The 21,854-nt window shown below is 38.5% G+C and overlaps 1 protein-coding gene across 3 annotated transcripts in view; it reads right to left on the bottom strand.

The window, feature by feature from the left end:
* Positions 1-21,854, bottom strand: part of TLN2 (talin 2) — a 170,296-nt gene that overhangs the window by 63,945 nt on the left and 84,497 nt on the right. For all 3 annotated transcript variants that reach the window (XM_065642225.1, XM_065642226.1, XM_065642224.1), the window contains exons 12-28: positions 21,604-21,705; positions 18,966-19,042; positions 17,139-17,319; positions 16,623-16,736; positions 15,860-15,968; positions 14,980-15,188; positions 14,055-14,153; positions 12,988-13,155; positions 11,199-11,493; positions 10,260-10,426; positions 9,121-9,249; positions 7,465-7,578; positions 5,458-5,571; positions 3,962-4,096; positions 2,932-3,060; positions 2,201-2,303; positions 140-348 (exon numbers count right to left, since the gene is read on the bottom strand). In XM_065642225.1, the coding sequence (XP_065498297.1) occupies positions 140-348; positions 2,201-2,303; positions 2,932-3,060; positions 3,962-4,096; positions 5,458-5,571; positions 7,465-7,578; positions 9,121-9,249; positions 10,260-10,426; positions 11,199-11,493; positions 12,988-13,155; positions 14,055-14,153; positions 14,980-15,188; positions 15,860-15,968; positions 16,623-16,736; positions 17,139-17,319; positions 18,966-19,042; positions 21,604-21,705 (2,454 nt within the window). The remainder of the gene's footprint in view (positions 1-139; positions 349-2,200; positions 2,304-2,931; positions 3,061-3,961; positions 4,097-5,457; positions 5,572-7,464; positions 7,579-9,120; positions 9,250-10,259; positions 10,427-11,198; positions 11,494-12,987; positions 13,156-14,054; positions 14,154-14,979; positions 15,189-15,859; positions 15,969-16,622; positions 16,737-17,138; positions 17,320-18,965; positions 19,043-21,603; positions 21,706-21,854) is intronic.

The raw sequence follows: 21,854 nt of genomic DNA on the forward strand, positions 1-21,854 counted from the left end.
AGAGGTGCTGGAAGGAACAGAAAGCTGACAGCCCTTGCAGCCTTATTTTCTGTTGTTCTCTCTCATTATTTAATGCTGCATTCTAAGTAATTTCACTGAGTGTTTGATAATTCACATGGCTCCTAAAGTTGCAATTTACCTGGGCTAATCTCTGCTGACTGTCGGCATCCCCCGGTGCAGCCAGGGCCTGCTTCGCCTCCTGAATAAGCATCGCAGAGCCTTCCATGACATCCCTGGCTGAATCCAACATGGCATGTGCTGCCACAGGGTCAGTAGTAGATGCTGCAACTCCTCGTGCTGCCTGAGCCAACGTCTTCAAAGCCTGAGCAGTTTCTCTGGCAGCAACTCCTATGTTGAGATGTGATCAAGGATTCTATTAATACCCTTGAAGATGATCTTTATATTTTAAGACAGATTCATTTGCAGGTAATGAACCCATTGCAAAATAACATGGCAAATGCAGTTTAAAATAAAAACCTTCAAACATGACCACATTTGAAATACGTAGCATCATTTGCCTATAAAAACACTTCTAGTGCAGCCATAAAGTAAATATTCTACTCCAAAGACCATATTCCAGGAAGAGTTCTACATTAGTGACATACTGAAAAAGAAGAAAATCTAAAACCTGGAAATGAGAAAAAACTCATGCTCCAGACTATGGGGAAAAGTGATTGTCTGCAAGAATGGTGTACATTACTTCAGAGTCACAGCATCTCTGCCACTGCTGAAAACACAATTTTGGATTTTTAAAAGAATAAACAGCAATACCTTAAGTTCAAGCAATTAAAAAAAATAAAAGAGATTAGAGATGATACAGCTTGGCATAACCTAACATCGCTGTGAGCACAAGAATACTGAAATAACTGAATGAAGTCAAAGAGAGGATGTAATGAAATTAGTTTCTGTGGTCTGTCTGGCCAACATTATTGGACATTCATCAGCTCTAGCGCTAAGGTGTATGACTGTGTGAACAGTGGTCCCATTCTTCTATTTGGGAAATTTAATTCAGCCCTTAATGAAAAGCAATATAAAATGGTTTCCTAAAAGACCCTAATTAGCACATAGTCTAGTCAACAACATATGCAATTAATGTAGGTGGTATATTTTGAGTGATAACATTAAAATAGTATTATTGCTACCAAATGAAAGCTATAGAAAAGGTTCACATTTGGTGTACAAGACCTCTTGGTTATCTGTATTTAGGCATTAAAAATAATTAGAATGTTCAAATATCCCTATTGGAAATGTTTAGAAAGCTGGGACACCACAACTAAACACAACCCAGAAAGTAGCCACGGTAGCATTTTAACACCAGTGCCTTTTAACATTTCCTCTTCTGATCAGCTGAACATTTTTTAAACACAAGCTTTAAAAGATAATGAAAAGCAAGTGATATTATATGTCAAAGTAAAAGCCAAGCAGAGAAACAGTACTGCCTATGTTGCACTTACAACCTTCCTATTTGACCAACCACAGAGAGCTTTCAACATTCTTAATTTAAAGAAAAATTTCAGGAAAAAGACCCACACATTTGGTTTCTTTTATTTAGAGTGCCACTAAGCAGCTTTAAAGTTTGACTTAATTTATCACAGCACCATAAAATAAAAAGCTCTGATTGTTTTGCTTTCAGTTTGGTGCTTTCATCCTTTACAATGACTTTCAGTACCTTGTGTAATCTGGCTGCCCACATTCCCTGTAGGTTTTAACTCAAACTATCAAAATGTGATCAAGTCAGAGAGACTAGCTGCATTATACATGTAAATTAGGAACATTTAGCACGAGATGCAGTTTTCAACATCACTGAACTATCTCAAGTATGTTTGCATCCTGTGCTTCACAAAATATCCAAAGACCCTTTAACCTCCTGAAAGGACATAGCAACATTTCCAGTGGCACTGACCTTTAAATTGCATTACATTTTAGTTCTGTCCGCAGAGTTTCCGTAGCATGTATTTACTAAAACAACAGAAATCTCAATCTATTCTGGTTATATACAGGCACACAGGAGATTGCAACACTATTCTTTTATGAAGTATATCATTCACACTAGCAGTTCCTGGTAACTTGCCACAATTCACTATCAGCAGTTAAAAAAAAAAAAAAAAAGTAGTAATTCCTTGATTTAACTAGTCTGTGATAAGAAAACCATCTATTAAGTCTTCTGTGGAAAGCAAAGGCGTTATAAGTGAAACGCTACCTGTGTAGTGCTCGTTGCCTTGAGCAGCACAAGTTAACAACTGAGCCATTGATGAACCAACTGCTTTGGATGTACTTCCCAGGTCCTGAGCGCATTTCTCAAGCTGTGAAAAATTGCAGAGGACAAAATTTTTTGTTTAAGCCCAACTAAAACACACTTGTTTTTAAAATATTACTAAAAAGATTTCTTATTTCACCAAGCTTTTACCTCAGCTAGCAAACACACATGTAGTTTCTCTGAAACCTGACTAGCATGTTTTCCCCATCCAGGGTGAAATAAATTAATTAGGTAATATGAACAACAAAACTATTTTATAACTCACAGTGGAAATCAATACCTTCATCTGAGGAGAAGGAGGGGTTTTTTGCCAAATAAAATAGTTCACTTTCTAAGCCTACCAGGACTAGTAGGCTTAGAACTATTGAGTTCTTGTTTTTACCACTATTGAAAATAAATTCTTTTTGACAAGAAAAGACCAAAACATTGCTGATGCTAAATTGTAATTTGTACAATAGAGAAAGATGCTTTACAGTCCTATGAGTAATTCTGTTACAGAACATGTTTCTGGATGTAGTAGGAATGTGTACTCTTTTTAAGAGAATTAGTGTAAAATCCTATCGGCATCATCATAATTCAAAGCCTCATGACTTCTTTTGCCTCTAGTACTTAAAATTTTTAACAGCTAACTTTGTTTCTTTGTTTTTAAATGAAGAACATCCTTCCTCAATTACAGTTTCTCCTGGGAGAGGTTTTAACTGTCCATCCACAGCCGCCATCTTCGCATCTTGTAGTTCATTTTTGAGTGTCTGGACTGTATTCAAAGCAGAATCGATTTCCATTGGGCCACATGCTTCATGAGCCTATTCAGAAATCAGATCAATATCACTGTTAAGAGCTGTAAGCCACCATCAGAAATACTAAATGCTTCAAATATAATGTCCACCCCCCCCCCCCCCCCCCAAATTATTGCTCTCCCGACTTTAGAGGCTGCTGTGGGCACTTTAAGCGTTACATATCATGGATTCCAAACTCCTGCACAATATTCTTAGTTTGTGAATAGAATAACACACTGTTAAGAGCCACCAGAGAGTGAGATGCACTTAGCTGTAGACACATACACCATGACTACAATTAGACTGCACCCTTTGATGTGGCAGCCCACAGTCATCAGTACCTGAGCTGGAAGTTTTAACAATAGCTCAGGTGTAGCCACCCATGCATTACAATCCTGGTTTGAGGCCTCAGTGTACACACACACAAAAAAAGAGCTGACTTTCCACTGATTTTTTTTTCTTTTTTTTGAACCCATGCATAGTTTAGTAACCTATGCATGAAACACAGATAGCCTCTGCTGTGCTACATTTTAGAGATGATAGCTCCTGTTCACAGTCATGTTGATACAGCCGTGCTGTATCGGGGTTCTCCCCAGGTTGTCAGGTGCATGGGATTTGCTCCTCTTTCCTCACTCTCCTTCAGATGTAACAGCAGCTCAGAGCTTTTATGTGCTGCTCTGTGTATGCTCTCCTCCCATCTTTCTACTATGGAATGGGTAGCACAAGCTTTTCAGTTTTCTTGCCACTTCTCCCTCCCCTTTCTGTTATGACACAGACCCACCTGGGAGTTTGAGCAAACTACGCACAAAAAGCAGCACTGAGAAGTGAACACTGCCTGGGGATGAGACACAGTGGGCCAGGCAGGAGTGAGCCTGTGACCACCATCCAAGCCATCCTGCTTTAGCTGATGAGAACAGTATTGACCTACCTTCTGGGAGGCAGTTCGTAGCTCAGCTAAGCTGGTGGCAAGGTTCTTTGCACACTGACTTAACTGCATTGCTGCTGCTTGATCAGTCACAGTGGGGACTGCAGCTTTAGCCGATGCCACCATTTTACTTCCGGGCTGTTCAACAAAAAGCAAAGAACACAATTGGTATTACTAGCTCATTTTCTTTAAGGAAAGCTTAGGATTCAATAAACAAACTGCTTCCTCCATTCACACACTCCTGGGGTTTCTAGATTTTCTGTAGCAACCACTTCATGCACTTCCCTGCTCCTTAACCATGCACCTTCTATTCATATGCTGCACCCTGTCATAATTTCACATTGCAGGGTCCTCTGCAGCAGGACCCATTTGTGCTTTACTAATACAACGACTTCTTCACTGGTACCAACATCTGCCTGAGGCCTTTGAGTATTCATGTAGAGTACTTAAAAATATTTAAATGTGCAGTTTTGCCATTCAGCATCCATGTGGTACAAGCAGGTCCAAGTTGTACAGATGGCAAATTTTCTCAAAGTTTCTGAATATTAAACTCTGCCAAAATTCTGTAAATTGAAAACTGTAATTCAAGCATTTACTCTTCACAGGGTTTGTTGCTAATACAATTAAAACACTTTGCTGATTCTCACCATCACCCTCATACACACACACAACCAGGGGGGAGATGGATCATTTTAATGACTCCAGATGGAATCATTCAGCAAAATACTCAAACAGACCAAGAGCATGTTTTGCAATACCTCTGCCTGATGGGACGATAAAGAACCTGCTAACAGCAATCAATGAAAGGGTTTTGTTTCCATTTAAGGCAAGACTAACTGGTGCCAAGTAACAATCACCTCATTACATGAAGAACTGGTTTCTTCTCTTCGTTTCTTGTAATGTCAGCAATAAATCCAATAGTTTTGTTATCAATGCTCAATATTTTATCTAGCTTTTAAGATGTTTTGGAAGAAGCACAGAGTCAAATTTTGTGTTTTATTCAAAACTTCAATCCAACTCCATTACGTATACAGCCTAGTATCTAAAGGAAATATGGTAATATTCCCTTTATTTTAATTAAGATTTCTGGAGCTTCTTGCTACAACACTAACTTTGCCTTCACTAAGAAAGGTTACAACAGTGTCTCACATATTGAGACCTCTGCTTAGAAAGATGCTGAGTTCTCTCCATCTTGTTCTTTAAACGCTTTCCCAGAAGGCAAGTACTACAGCCATGAATGTTTCTTCTCCATATACTTTAGTTTTCTTGTTACTTTTATCCTCAATTTTGGCAGGTTTCAGTCTCCACAGATTCAACAATATTTCAGCCATCTGACCTGAGGAACTGAATTCTCCTTACCTAAGGCTCACAGTCAGTCATGACCATCTTTTACATGGTTCTTAACAGTTTACTGCTTATTTCTCGCAAATGAAAACAAACAGCACTAAAAAATGCTTTTTGCTCTGATGGAATCTACTACAGTGATTGATCCACTTCACCTGAAGGAAGTTCTGGCTGGAGTTTATTAGAGCAAGCTGGGCACTGAGGTCTTCTGCCTGAGCTTGACTTCCTCTGACACCCTGCACCAACTGAGGAATGTGGTCTGCAACATTCTATAATAAACAAATGGAGAAGCTTTTAGTAGATAAATAAAACATCCAAATCGTCTGACACTAAACCAAGCCTTCTCCCCAGACCACCCTTAAACACAACCTGTAGTATTCACAGGTACAAGACTCTTGTGCCTTTACAGAATTTGTTTAGGATTCCATGGAACTGAATGAATACGTTAGGATTTTTCAGAAGCGTTCCACTTTTAAAGAAGGCTTTATTCAAGCTACTCATTAGCCTGAAGATCCTACAAGACAATACAAGATTTTTGTGAAAACCAAGATACATACAAACTATTTTGAATTACTTCCTTTGCATGTTAAAATGTCAATAGTGGAGGTAACAGATTTTTCCAGACAATGTCTTGTTTCAGAAAAACAATGCCTTTTACATACAAGCACCTCAGCCTACTTTTCCTTGACTTCTAATAATACAAACTTTATAGCATGGCCGGAGCATTCTGAAGTGTGTATTGCTAAAACTTTATTCCTGGACTACCCAGATTCATGCTCCTTGTCCATCTATTTCACAAAAACACTTCAGCAATGCAATACTAGGGGTTTTTTTCCCCAAAAAAAGTTTTAAAGTAGGTATTAGATCTTCTCTGCTACGTAATAAATCATCAAGATCAAATTAGACTGAACTGTAGACAATACAGTGAATCAGCTTGCCTTTTTTTAATTTTTTTCAATTCATACTGAAATAAACAGCTGCCTACAACACAATCTTGAGATGTACTGGAGCTACCTTATTTAATTCCAACATTTCTTAAGAATACCACCATGACACGAAGGATTTGCTGAATCTGAATGTGGCTTTCAACGATGCCTTGTTTAATGGTTTTGTTCTCATTCCCTACATAACTGCTCTTCCATCCAGAAGAAAATCCTTTTGCAATCTATTGTCTTTTCCAGTTTTTTGTTTAAATGCAATTTCTTTAAGAACTCTGAAGCAACATTAGTCAGAGCTAGAAATCAAGCTGCCAAATGTTGCTTAAACACAAAAGAGAACAGCTTTTTGCCAGACTCAGAATTCTAGCTTGGAACTATAAAAATGTTCTTGACTTCAGGCATACCTTGAAAACTCATCTTGGCAGCTTTAACTTCAAGCTAGGAATCATGTTAACCCCATAATAAGGGGTGTAACTTATCTTTCATGGTGACATTAAAGGCCCCAGATCCTTGCAGGCTGAACATCAGAACAGCAGGATCAGTGTTGATAGATATATAACCAATTCATTCAATAAGAATTGCACTCCAGTATAGTATAAATCACTATTGCTATTCCACTCTTTGCTGTGAAAAATTCAAAGGTTACCTTTATTCTACAGCAGACTCCAGTCTCGTTTCACCGTATGTATCATTCCACAGCCTATTTTCATCATGGAGCTACCCGGCTGCTGAAGAGCACACTCGTGTGCTGAACGCATGGCCAGCACTTCTTGCCACTGTGCAAACATCCAAGCAACCGGCCCCCTTCGCACAGTGCTTCTAACACAGCTCTGCATATGCAGTACTGCAGACTGATCTGCAGCGAAACTTGTACTTAAAGTACTTGTTTCAGGTGATCAGTTGTTACTCAGCAGATACATGCTGAGGTATGTAAGCCTGTCAGTCTTTTCTACTAAGGTGTTTGCAGAGCTAGCTACAAAAGCCAAATACAGCACTTCCAGCAGCTCAGCTTTTCAAAGCTCTCCATATAGTAACATATGGAAACTACAGATAATACAATAAATGAGGGTTCTCCAGAATCCATACATATGAATGTGTGTGGTGGTTTGGTGTTTGTTTGTTTAATCTTCTTTTGAGGTTGCAACAGCATTATTATAGGTGATATTCAGTTCCCCATAAAGCAGAGTTCAAGAGTTATTTGTCAGTGGGTTGTGGCATGTTTACCTTACAGCTCTGCACAAGTTGCTGGTGGGCTGCTGTGTTCTTATTTGAAACAGCTGCATTCTGAGAAGCTGCAATAGTCTGAGTAGCAGCAGCTGCAGCTTGTTTAGCAGCAATCTTTGAAGAAAAAGAAACAGAGATAAATCAGTGGTAAAAGTATGAGCAACTCAGAGAATTAAATACATATTATAGGTAACTTTGACAGTAACAACTTTGACAGATTAATACATTATATCCCTGATTAATTTTGTTTGCCTTAAGGAAACTCAGGATTGCTCTTCCCTCAAGATGAAAATGAGCTGAACACACCTATCCATCTCTAACTTGCCAATAAAGTAAAAGGTGGAACTAGAAGAATTCTGAGCTCTTACTCCTTCATAGCATCGGTTGCAATAAGACCAAAAGAAGTCAGTTAAAGACAGCAGAAATGGCCTAATCAATTAGCTCCTTACAAAGAAGGCCAGAGAAAACAGGCAAAGTACATATAGTGCTTCACACTGCTACATCAACACCTCTGACCAAAGAAAGGCTCAAGGGAGCCAACTTCTACTAAGATTGCTCCATGGCAAAAGCAAAGATACTAAAATGATGCACAGGGACAAAATATTGATATTACTGAATCTAAAAGCACTGGTAAGACCTTCTTCAAATAACTAGGAGTCTTATTGTTAACCTCTCCTTATAACAAAATTAAAAATTCAAAAATTTATTCAAGGTATTACAACATGTTGTACAATACTTTAATTGGCCCACTAAATACAACCAAGCATGAAGTTCATTTTCTTCATTACACATTCCACTCCTTTGTAAGGCAGTATATGTTATAACAGCAAAACAAATAAGTCCTTTCTATAAAGCCTTCATACATGCAGTTCCTGATTTTTGTTTCTAGCCAGATGCAGTAATTTAAATGCACTTCTGGAATGTGGTTACCTACTTAGATCTCCTTGTTTGTCTAATCTCATTGCACTTGAATCAGATTACTGTAAAACCACAGTTGGAAACTAGGAATTACAAAAGGCTTGTTTTTAAAATCTGTCTTTTCTACATTTTAGCTGAGAATGGGAAGATCAAACCTTGTCTGCAAGACCAACTTCAGAGATATTTTATCCTTAGTGCACAGTAAATTACCTTTCTTCCCCTTGGCTGTGCTACCAGCTATGATGTAGCTTTTAACTTTTGTTTCTGCTTCTTTGATTTTGTGAATAATTTACCAGTTTAATTGGATATGGTGCAATTCAACACATTTTTGTATGGAAGTCTACATGAATCTCTAGCAGATATACTAGTAAAACTACCAAAAGATAATGTGTGTAAATGACAAGTCATATAGATCAATTACAATAGTTTCAGCCCAGGTGTTTGAAACCTGTTTTAAGCTGGTTTAATTTTATGACTAAGCCACCAGCAAATGCCTTCTGAGTCAAATTTTTACCCCAGCTTACTATATCACTGATACAAGTTGCTCAGTTTTCTGATGATTACAGTATCATATGCTGGCATCTCGAATTCCAAGCCTGGTACTCTAGAATTGAGCTTAAAGTGCTATCATTGTATGCTTAGCACTTCTCCTGAAATATACATTTCCCTTTGCTTGAAATTATCTACAGATACTAATTATCAAAATTGACAAAACTGAAAATTCATCTAGTTTCCAACCTCTAATCTGTTGACAATTTTCTTCTTGATGGCATTCTGTGCAGCAGCATTTGTAGCAACCCGTAGTCCCTCTGCTGCTTCTCTCAGACGCTGTTGTTGATCCTCATTTTCAGGATTGGCTGCAGCTCCCTGCACAAAATTTCACAGCAAAAACCATGAGCCTCAGTAAAAGTTCCTGGAAAGAATGTAGATGAATATCAAGGCTTTAGATCCAGACAGTGTCTGCTACATCAGCCTTTATTTCCCTTACATTATCTTAATGTTAGAAGAACATTAAAATGTTACAAGACTTTGAAGTGGAAAATTTATTGCTAGTACAAGGTTGTTACGGTATATGTTATTAATAGGTACTTTGAGTAAGGGAGTTGAACATTTGCTTCATATACTATTTTAGGTACTTGAGGAAAAAGCCTTTGCAAACTGCTTCCACTACTGGCTGTAATAATGTACTTTGATTATATGAATGCAGGTTTTGAAAAAAACAGTTTTAAAAATTCCCAATTCAATACAGCTTTCAGTAACAGCAGTTCAGACCTTGAGGTTTAACACAGTAGGTTTTCTCCATTTGAAGTCTGAGAAAGTACTGGAAGGTCAAGGATTTGCTCGTGGCCAGACATATGGACCTTCCAGAGCCCTAGCAGAATGGCTGGCCCTGATCTGTAAAAATCATTTAACTGCAGGATCTGGAAAACAATTCAAAGAACACATTCCTCCCTAGTGGATTTAAATAGGTTTCTAGCACAGAAAGGAAAGATTAGATATTTCCCTCTTTTGTGAGAATGGGGGGGAGCGGAATGGAGAACAACACAGGCAAGATACCCCAGCTGGAAGAAACTGCTCTCAAGATGAACGGAGGCAGAGTTGCTTTGTTATCAGCTTTTCTAAGATATGTAAGAGATTACTATGGGTTTGTTGCTCCATTTGTATTGGTAAACTGCTACAAGACTTTGCATCACAGCTGTTATGGCTGGTGGTAAATGCCCTGGATGGCTTGAGTTACAACCACCCTGCACAAAGGTGAACAATGCAGTGCAAGAAGGGTTTTTAACACCAAAAGAACAGAGGTAACTATCCATCCAAATAACCATCTCTTTGTGTATAGCCATACAATTTGAAGCTTCAGTTCATTTTCCTTATACCTTTGCAGCTTCAACCATGCGGGCTGTAGAATCTGCCAGGAGCTTTGCAGCAGCCAGAAGCTTCTTAGAGTTGTCCATATCAATTTCTGCTTCGGCGTCTGACCTCATGGCATTGACAAGATCAGAAGTGGCTTGAGCGAGCACCCTGGCCTGCCGTACCATTTCACCTGTGGTATACAATTACATTTTTAGTTTCCTTCTCTCTACATTTTATTTTTGGTTTTTAAAGTCCTCTCAAGAAGATGAAAACAAAGTTACATTTGCTGAAGTATTCTTTTGACTTGAAAATGATACACAAATAGTTCATAACTTAGAATCTTCATAAACAAAATATTGGATTGCAACATAAATTAAGGAAACTACTACAGTGGAGATAAAGAAAAAACATAATATTTGCATTCTAGATAGCAAGACAAAACCCAAAACCTAATACTTTAGGGTAATTTTGAATATACAGTTCAGGGAAACTCCTGGCCTAAGAAGACTAATAATTTTGCTTTCAAATTACAGCCAAGACTCCACTCCTTGAATAAAAATCACCCATCTTTCACCTGTTCTTCTTTTGGGAAAGTCCTTTTTGAGGAATTATCTTCTGCCTAATATAAACTAAATTAAGACCTCTGTCAGAGGAGCTTCTGCACCAATTAGGTGACTTTGGCCGAAAATAAGGTGTATATTTAAGAAGCTGGAGTCGTGTTCCGGTCATGGTGAAACACAGAAATAAAACAGCAATGCTTCTGAAGTGGACACACAGCCTTTGCAGAGCAAATTCATTTGATCACTAAAACATACACTTGAACTCCATAATAGATCGGAACCAATAAATGCTTTGCCTTTCTTTAGGTTATCAAATCAACTTAAGACATGTTTGGGTTCAAGGCCTCATTCTTTTCAAATACTCTTAACCACGGAAAGCTACTGTCCATTAGAGAAACTTACCAGCATCTCCCATCGAACTGAAAATACTCTCTGTGACACACATGATGGTATCTGTAGCCTGGTCATAGCGTCCGATGGGCTCTCCCCTGCTCGCGAACTGGCGGACATGCTGCAAGAGGTCGTTCAGTGCTTGGCTGACGATGCTGGCAGCTGCACTGACCTGCTTCAGTAACTCCGTGTCATCGGTGGCAGCCTGGCAGGCCCTCACGCAGTTCTCCACTGAACGGTCTACCAGTTTCCCTGCCTCAATCAGCTGCTCCTGACACACTGGAGAGCTGATGGTGGGGGTCACAACCTGCATGAGGAAAGGACACCAAGCATTCGGAAAAGGCTTATTTGCAAATTTCCTAGCTACTAACAAGTGAAACGTCTTCTACATTAAGTTTTTATTCTGTAACTTATGTGTTTTGCCTAGACAGAAACCCCTGGGAGTATTTGAATATGTAGCTGCAGACATCTAGATTAGTAATCTGGGCTCTGCATATTGTTAATTTAATCTCAACTGAGATACTGAGAATGGAAAACCCCACCTTGTTTCATGCTTCTTCAGCAGCTGCTGAACTGAGCAAACACTAGAGAGTGATTCTGGAGAGCAGGCATGGGCCAAACTCCTCCAGAGTAACTAAATCCACTGGCACACTTCTGTACCCTGGAATTCCAAATAAAATAAAATCTTAATTGGAACTGGGTTTGGAATGCCTTCTTATCAGCTCTTTTTCTTTCTTGTTTAAATAAAAGTAGCGGTTGGCACAAGCCATTCGACGTACTACTTCTGAAGTCACAAGACAAGTAATAAACTTGGTAATCTACAGATTAGAAACAACTCTCCCCCATTGTGTTCAGGCATATCCAGACAGCTTTTGGCAGTAGGAAAACAATGCATATCTTATCAGAAAAACAAGATGCCACTGGGTGTCTTATGCCATACTGAAGAACTTCACAGAAAGCAAGAACAAGTCCATTAAAATGAAAATGCTTACATATGCATTACAAAAAGCCCTTGCATCCAGAGAAATAAAGTAGAAAATATTGAAAATGTAATATCTAATATTAGCAATTAATTTAAGCCTAAACCTTCTAGATGTTTCACAACAGCTGGATACCCATTTCCCTCTAAAAGATGATGCTGCAGACTTCGAAAGGAGCATCCAAGTAGGAAATGCAAACTCTAATTTTTAAAAATAAATTAGTATTTTATTTATCTATTTTTAAGGCAAAAAAGGGCTGCAGGAGATGTAACACTCCAATTGCAGACCTCAGAATTTGAGGTCTGATCTCAACTCCTTTGACTGAAAAATCAGTCCTCGGCCAAAAGCAATGGATCTATTAAAACAACTGGGCTACTGTAAATTAGTGTAAAAATATTTAAAATCAAGGATCACCAACTCTGCTTTACTTTCAGCAAGAATACCAACATTTAAATATTTAGCTTTAGATAAGGTGGGCCTATCCTTACTCTAGGCTTTATTAGAAAACTTGCACAATGCCCCAGGCAAGATGTGCTTCTCAAACTAACATATTTTTACTTTTTATTTTATCAATATTAATAATTCATCAGATGGTCTCTGTTATCTATGGAACCTTCTCTGGATATTATAGCAACACCTCACACCCTCTGGGCTCCTGATTGCCACTGTTATAGGTGACAGTTTATTCATCAACAACATTGATATTGCATGAATCTAGAGCTAGAATAGCAATACAATATATTGCATAAGACTGCTGGGAATACACAGAAGCATACACTGAAAATAACACCTTGCCCCCTCACCAACACTGCTAGCCTCACCTTCGCACAAGCCACGAGCTGGGAAGTAGAGAGTGCACACTGTGTAGCAGCAGCAATGACCCTGTTCTGCAGGACTGTATCCTCAGCGACCTGTGCTACGTTCTTGGCCTTCAGCACTAACATGGCAGCAGCATTTGCGACAGCTTTGGCCAGACTCATCAGAACATCCTGGTAAAATAAAGGGAAAACTTAATCTTATGAACAAACCAGTATATACTTGGTTTATATTAAAAACCAATCTCCTGAAGGTAAGAAGTTCTCTTGTTTCAGAACTTAAACATTCTGGTTTGTGTAAAGCAGCAAACATTGCTATTACTCAAAAACTAAACAGTTTTCTCTTCTCAGTGTGACCATTTATCTCCTTACATGATCAAGTTACTGGACTGAACAAGTATGGAATGTCAAATTTTTAACTGGCTCAGAGTCCATGAGAACAAATCTATGTCCCGAATTGCAACATGCTTATCTTCACTTCCTGAGAATACTCTATAAGTACCAAACCATCTGGAGTTCACCACTAAACATGTGACAAATATCTGCAATAAGGATGACAACCTCAAGGAGCAAACTGCTGAGGACAGACAGTACTTGAGTTAATACTACATTCAAGAACTTAATTGTGCTTTATAGTACTGAAAACGACCACTCCGGTTTTGAAAATGCCATTTCCAAGCACAATATTTCCTTGTCCATGATATAAATATAGCCCTATAAATTACTGCCCCAAAATATAACTCAAAACAGGTCTTAACCTCAGAACATTTTTCCCTCATTTAAAAATAACTTAGTTAACTCTGAAGCTGCAAAATAAAACCACACTCATGTTAATTCCTGCAATGAAAAGGTTCAAAAATATCTTCCCATTTCCCCACTTAAAATGCTACACATTCTGCATACTTCAGTTTTTTAGTGGGATGGAGTCAATGTGTAAACAATGAGAAACTTCAAACTAATGCTAACTATGGTTAACATTTCCTACCCATACTTCGGGAAGTCTGGTTTTATGCAGTGGCCTCCTCACTAGAAAGCTGCACAGTTCTGACAGTGACAAGCAACCCCCTCATTACCTGGAACCTTTCATCTGTTTCATTCTCTCCAATTTGTCTGAGTAGCTCCCCACTTGCTTGTCCAATGCTTCCAGCTGCAGTCAAAACAGTCTGTCGAGGCTGGAAAAATATAATGGTGAAATACATTAATTCAGAGAAAATGAGCTTACTTGAATTTTAGATTTCCTCAAGGAACTTCTGCAGTAGTATGCAATCAATATGGCTAAAAAACATACATAACAAATAATTTGGAAAAATCTTTACTTTTACATATGCACAACTGCACATCCATATTTCAGAGCTTTCATTTTAAATACTCCCAGAGAATGTGTGAAGAGTTTCGAAAAACTTGAATACACATTATTATTATAATAACTCCAAGGATAATTAAGGATAGACAATCAATATGCCAGCTGGTCTGAAACATCAGGAGTTTTCACATTCTTCAGAACAAATACCTGAAGAGAAGAGATCTAAGGCAAACTGTCTGTAGACTCCAACTCATAAAAAGATGGTCTATCCTGGTCAGTACTACTCTCATCTTTGGAAAATACTGAGAGATAAACTTGTAATTTTATATGACAAAGTAGACAAAGATAGTCAAGAAAAAAAAATCATTAATTACTAGATCTCCACTTCCTATTAAACTGAGTCATAGTACTGTTTGAAATTTATATCTAAAATATAATACAGTGGCCAGATAAATTAACTATCTGTTACACAAATCAATTAACCTCTGCATGTAACATAGAACATTCTAATATCAAGGTGCAAGACTTAAAGGCATAAAGACAGAGACGAAGGAATAAGAAATAGTCAAAAGAACTGCTTGCACAGGAGACATTATGTGGCACTGAGCGAGTGAGGCTTAGAAGCCAACATGTCTCAAAAAAACCCAAATTCATACACTTGAAAGAGGGGACCTGAGAAGCTTCCATGTACTCACCTCTCCTGAAGTAGGTTGCACAGCCTTCAGCAAGTCCGACACAGCACTGGCCAGTGTTCGAGCAGCTTTCAGGAGATCTTCTCCACTTCCAACTTCATCATCCATGAGAGCAGCAAGCAGTTTCACACCCTTAGACATCTCAGTGAGATTGGAAGAGATGGTTGTAATTGCACATCCCACAGCAGTGTAATCAGTGTCAACTGGGTCCCCTACAAAGCAAATGTTTTTTTCATTATCAGAATGCTTTAGTGGCTAAAAGAGTAAAAAAGGCAACTACCACAAGCTAAACTCTCGTGAGAGACAAAAGAAAAATTTCAAGATAGCCAAGCAAGGCCTACTAAGTAATTTCATTGTCACTTTAAAAAAAAATTGCTATAATGTTTCCTATTTCTACATTTCTTCTTCTATGAGAATTTATCTTCTCATAGAATTTCTCTTCATTCAATGCAATTTGCTGACAAGTCCACAGTTTTACTTATCTTTCAACATTGAAAGAACCCAAGGTAACACAATATTCAACTTGTAATTTGCTGAAGGAAAAATCACTGTCAATAAACACATAACATGTCTCTAACATCTGTCGGATGATAATGCTGTTTCATAGTAACCTTGCAAATACCGTCTACCTACCTTTGTTGAAAAAGCAAGCTGCATTTTGTCTTTATCAATGGTTGTACCTTTAGCACGAGAGAGAAAATGAGGATACAAAAATTGTGTTGTGAGGGGCAGAAAGTTTGTTCCACATGCCAATACGCTTATCTGCTAGCGTATTTTGAAGAATTTTTTTCTCCAGTTGCCCCATACTCCATCCCTATATTACTTGAACTGGACAGATAAATAACTAGGAGACTGCAAGGAAATCCTTCCCTTGGAAATTTACCTGCTGTAAGGTTAACCACGGACGCAGTTCCAGCAGTGATAGCATCAACCTGAGAGTGTATTTCATGTTTTGATTCATCAACCTTGTTCTGAACCCATACTCTTGATGCCTGAAGAGCAATAACAAAAACAAGAATTAAGAATTGCTGTGAGGTTCTGTAAGAGAGGATACTGTGCAAATCTGCCATCCCTTCATGAATCTTTAAAAGTGAAACGGGACAACGACCAAGCCCGTAAAGTACAACAGGAAAGCAAGCATTTTCTTTTGCTGAATCATTCACTACAGAATTGCTATCACATTTCAACAACTGCCCTTTTAAGGTAAATGTCATTAACTGTGCATCCATGAAGCTAAACACTCGACTGACAGTGCCCCACAAGCCAGACTCTCTTGATCTGTCCTCCTGTCCTAACCTGGATCAGGAACGACAGAACCATATTTTGTTCTTATTTTTCAAGTGTCCAGGACACAGTCACTCCCATCATAAATATTGCCCATAGCGGGCATTCATTTTTATGTACACATATGAAACAAATAAGATTTCAGAGATGGTTATGCAAGGAAGCCTGCAACAACTAATCTCAGAAGACTGATTAGAGTTAGGTGGAATACTGAACACGAGTTTCTTAGAGAGCACAACATTTTTAATCTCATTTTAAAAGCTTTAGTCATACCACTTTAGATCCAGGAACAATGACTAAACTGATCTGTGAACACCCAAAAGCATTAGGATCCATTTCTGTAAGGGATTACAGAAACTCACCATGTCCTGCCCTAGAGGTGGTAGGTTATCGACTTCACTGAGGTCAGCCTGTGCCTGCTGGACAGCATGCATACTGGTATTAATGGTCCCCATCAAGGCCTGCTGAGCTGAGGTCTGAAAGGCAGAACAGGGCAATGACTGCGTGCTATGCTCCAAATGGCACTTCAAGCAGATATTACATAGGCATGAAGAGAGAGTGAGTAACAACAATCCAACCACCACCCCAGGCCATTTCAGATAGTTTTTCCCTTGTACAATAGAAAAGAAATCAGAGCTCTCTAACACTCCTCAAAGTGTTTGGAAGAGAAGGCTGGAAGAGACAGCTTTAAAGAAAATGATGAAATCAAAATGTGATACCCTAAATATTTCAGATATGTCCCAAACTTGTGTTCAGTAGGACAGCCAGGAAGCCATACTCAATAGCCTCCTCCTGCTCTTAGTAATATGTATAACATGCTATTTCTGACTACTTGTAGCACAGACAAGATTTAAATGCAAAACAAGGAGGTTCCTCACAAGCGGGGGCATATGTCCTCTGTGCATCTGACCAATCGTGACTTGTTGCTGGGGAGAAGGCATGATGCCAACGTTGAAAGTCTCTGGGCCACTGGACCCTGAACGCATAACAGCTGGTAGCGCCACAGAGCCATGCTCCACCTTCCCCGTTCGGTTGAACTGCTGCTGCAAGATGGTAGATCTGAAAAACCAACCGAACACACACACACCCAAAACCAAAAAAAACCACACACACACAAAAATCCGACACAGAGGAAATTAGTTAGCTCCTGCAAATCAAGTTCTGCCAGATGTTCTTCCTTTAGGATTTTAAATTGCATTTCACAACATTTGGTGAAGCTGGAAAAGTGTCTTTTTTTTTCTGACTATTTTCTAGCACATTAAAAAAATTATCTAGGGCTTTTGACAGATCACATATTAATAGCACTGACGAGCAGACTCTAAGGAAAGCAGGCAATGTACAGTTTTGGTATATGTGGAACAATGGCTTTACCCCTCTAAGATGAATGACAGACAGAACCAAAACAAGGTTTATGGCATCACAACTGCTTTGTTTCAGTTGTATCATAGGTCAATCAATAGAAAATAGAAGCATGAACCCTGTGGAGATGCCTTTTGCAAGCAATCGCTAGATCTGGGATAGAAACTAGCACACGCAGTACTTGCTAATAACCTGGCAGCCTATCAGATAATAATAATGGGCTGAGAGGCAGGATACTTTCAAGAATAATAAAATTACTGTCATCCATGGTCATGAACCACTTTGCCAGATATACTACTCATATTTAAATATGATTCAAGCTCTAACAGCTAGAAGCATTGACAGGAATTCTGGCTTGAACAACCACCACCTACTAGGGAAAAAAATCAACTAATTGTGGAAAATCTTGGTTTTGTCTATTACAAGTTTTGGGCTCCTCTGCACAGCCCTTAGCTAACAGTATAGTCTGGAAGTCATTTGAAAAGGGCAATGTCAAAAGAAAGCATTTCTGGACATGTGTGATCCATCAAAAGTTGAAATTTCACATAAGTCCACACCAAGTATCTAACAAGTCTATCTCCTAGAAACCATATGTTTAACAATAAACCAAATAGACTTTTCACATACACGCTGCTGACACTGCCATCCTTAGAGTTTCAACAAGAGAGCTGAGTGGCTCATTACAGCTTATAATGTCACAAACCTCTTTCTATTCCTTTCACTGCAAGGAAAGATTTAACATTCCTTTTCAAGAGTATGGCCAGCTCTACTGTTCTGCTTTTTTCTGTATTCTCCGATCAGAACCATAATCTGACCTCCTAGTACTAAAATCTTACCCACACCACTCATCTCATTGGTTTGTCTAAAGTGATTTGATGAAATGAGCCAAGTCAGTTCATGATACAGTGTACAACTAAACTGATGGGAGCCAAATGTACTGGAAACCATGGACCTAGCAGACACGAGCAACCTTGTAAATCCTAGGTCTTTGCATGAGGATCAAAAATAAAATACAAAATTTTCAGCTCTGCATCATTACTTCTCCCACCCCCAGCATTTTACTGAATTACAGCCTGAGTTCCTTTGTTTAAGGGTCAAGTGACCACAAACTGGTACCACTGCTTGTCACCTTAACCAACAATTTGAAGACAAATACCTATTATTTAATCCTTAAAGCTAGGAGCCTGCTGAATTGCCTGGGGATAGTACTTCCTTCTACTGAAATACCCTGTAATTTTTTTTTCTTTAACAGTAATAACTGTAGTATTTCATTTGAAAAAAGCTACCACAGCTAAAAGCTTATCACTCTGAAATGAAGACCATTTCCTCCTGTTGCATACACTCACTTCTTAGGTGAAACAGATTCTTCCAACATGGTTGATTCTTCATCACCTTCAAGCCCAAATCTATCTTTACTTTGTTTCTGGAGGGGAATTAAAAAAAGAAAAGTTAAATGCGTGTTGCTTTTTTCTTTCTCTCCACCATTTCCTTGTGATTTATCAGAAGCCTAGCCAAATCATCTGCAGAGTCTTGCCCAGTGCTGAACACCACACTGTTTGGCAATGTACAACCATACAACCTCCACCTCCAAAGAGGTGCCCTTCAGCATCTAACAGGCCAACTTCTAAGCTCTGGCAGATAAAGTGCATAAAGGAAAAAAGCCTAGTGGTGCCTTTTTGAACAAAGTGGGATAACGAAAGTGCCATCTTTTCTCACAGAAAAAAAAAAAAATGTTCTGAGGACTGAGTGATAAGTAACTACAGCAAATCCCAGCACAGATAGAACATGAAACATCTCCTTTCCCATTCTCTCCTAACTCAGGAACAGCAGGCTGACTCAGCTAACTAGAATTCAGCTACAAGTCATATTTAGCATCCTGAAATGTTACTATATGGTGCTACCTATCAGGAGATACAGAACCATAAGAAAGATGGTAAATTTAATACTGTATCCAAGTTATTTTACCATAGTTCAAACTTCTGGACAGTCTGCACATCTGACTTTTTGAGGCACTTTTATAGTGGCATAAGGGAGGTAACTATACCCAAGGGGAGTAAGCCCAAACCACCAGAAACAACAGGAAACTACCGTAAGTCACAAAAATAGCACCTTTTAAAAACAGTCCATTTCTACTTGTGACCTAGTGCAAACATACCGTCTGCTTGCCATCTTGTTATGTGATTTGTTGTCTGAATATATACATGTATAAATAAACATCGACTGTGACCTTTGGTACATTTAACAGGAACTCTTCATGCACATCTATACACACGTAACCCCCCAACTTTCTCCAAAGTTCTTACTATTATAGTGTGAGTTTATGCATGAACTGAAACTGGCTATTTCTAGTCAAGATTGTGCCTTACTTCCATATTAATGTGAAGTAAAAAAAAAATTATCTAGATTAAAACATGGTGAAAGTTACTCAAGTTCAGGGTTCCCTGTCAACTGATTAATGACCTATCACTAAAACTGCAGGACAAGAGGAGTTTAGGGTGAGGAGTAGTGCACCAATAATACTCTAGCAGAAAAAAATTGTACCACCAATCCACATCAGAGCTAATATGTTGGAACAGTGCAAAACACACCAAGAATTAACATTGTGCAACTGAGAGCAATAAACCATACTTCGAGGCACACATCGCAGAGGTAACTTGGGACCAACATTGGCATGCCTTTCATAGCATCGTGAAACATCATGAGTGTTGGTTACTGAACATGTTCCTAATTCATTCATTTTAGAACTGGCTGTGTCAGCAGATTGTGAAGAAGAAATCAAAGGACTGGAAGGGAATGAAAATACATCTGTATTCTATCAAGACAGGAAGGCTGCTTTCATTTGGCATTAGAGAGCAAAGCTAGTTTTGAAGCTTAAGAGCTAGAATGACGTTTTGAATCATCTATAGAAACCTGCAGTTTAAGATGTTTTAAATCTTAGACTGACAGCAGAGAAAAAGGCATGTACTGTGATGAATTCTGGCAATCCTTCTCAACCTCTGATTACTTAACATTTGATGTTATATCCTACACTGTTTGCATGAACAAAGGCAATAAATTACCCCAAGCTGCTTACCTTTGTCATTTATTTTACTATTAAAATCTATTACAGCAAATAATGATGCAGTTTGGTTGAACCTTAATAGACTAAAAATCTGTCAAGGAGCAACCAGTGCTACTTAAAACACCTTTTCTATACAACATGCTTAGAGAATGACCATTCAGCTTCACATTTGTTGGCAAAACTGATATTTTTTACTGTTGTGCTTATTTACTTGTGAACATTTTGAATGCTGGAGATGCATATCAGCCTCTCCTCTCTCCTGCCTGGCACAGTACAGAAAACCAAGTTTCAAGGCAGTCTGGCCTCTTCACAAATACATATTATATCTCTCTCTGGATAACTGAGACATAACTTGCTTTACTGATCACAATATTTTAAAAACTATATAATGATTTTTTGTTTTGTTGTTTTTGGTTTTTTGTTGTTGTTTTCGTTTGGTTTTCTGTGGGGGTTTTTTTCCTTCTTAATTTTGCCAAAAACTTTCTCAGCTTTTATGCATTATATACAAGAGCTGCTGGACAACTACTGCATAGTCCTTAATGCAGTTTTAAATACTGCTTCCATGGAATCATTTCTTCCCACCTGATTCACCACTTTAGTCCATAGCTTAAAATCCATAGTTGAAGCTTTAAGCTCTTCGCTGGTTACACACTCATAGCCAGCAGCTCACCTTCCAAAGAGAAAAAACGAAGGCCAGGCGTGCTGTACTGAGCCTGACCCATACTACCCCTGTAGTTAACAGCCTTGATATTTTCCAGAAGCACTCACTTAACAGAAAAAGCTTATATTACCTAAAGGTAACATAAGATACAACACTGAATTCGTGAGAGAAAGAAAACTGCAGCTTGCATGCATTTGAGCTCTTGCACTGCTGTACAGTGATTTTTATTGCATTTTTACTACATGTCATCTTAATACCATACCTTCTTTAGGATGATATCAATGTAACCTGCAATTAATTGAGAGATCTGTTCCCCTTCAGTGGTCTGTACTGAGTAATAGCTTTCCTGATATTCACCAAAATCCTGAAGGAAAAGAGTTAAAATAAAAAAACCTCTTTGAAAATCAAAAGTAATCAATGAAGAAACAGTACCCTATATGACTAAGAGAATTCAAATTTTAAAGATTGTTTGTGTAGACATTTGCATAGACAATGAAACTGCTCCAAGATTGT

Source organism: Caloenas nicobarica, chromosome 10 (genome assembly GCF_036013445.1).
Source record: "Caloenas nicobarica isolate bCalNic1 chromosome 10, bCalNic1.hap1, whole genome shotgun sequence".
Classification (NCBI taxonomy): domain Eukaryota; kingdom Metazoa; phylum Chordata; class Aves; order Columbiformes; family Columbidae; genus Caloenas; species Caloenas nicobarica.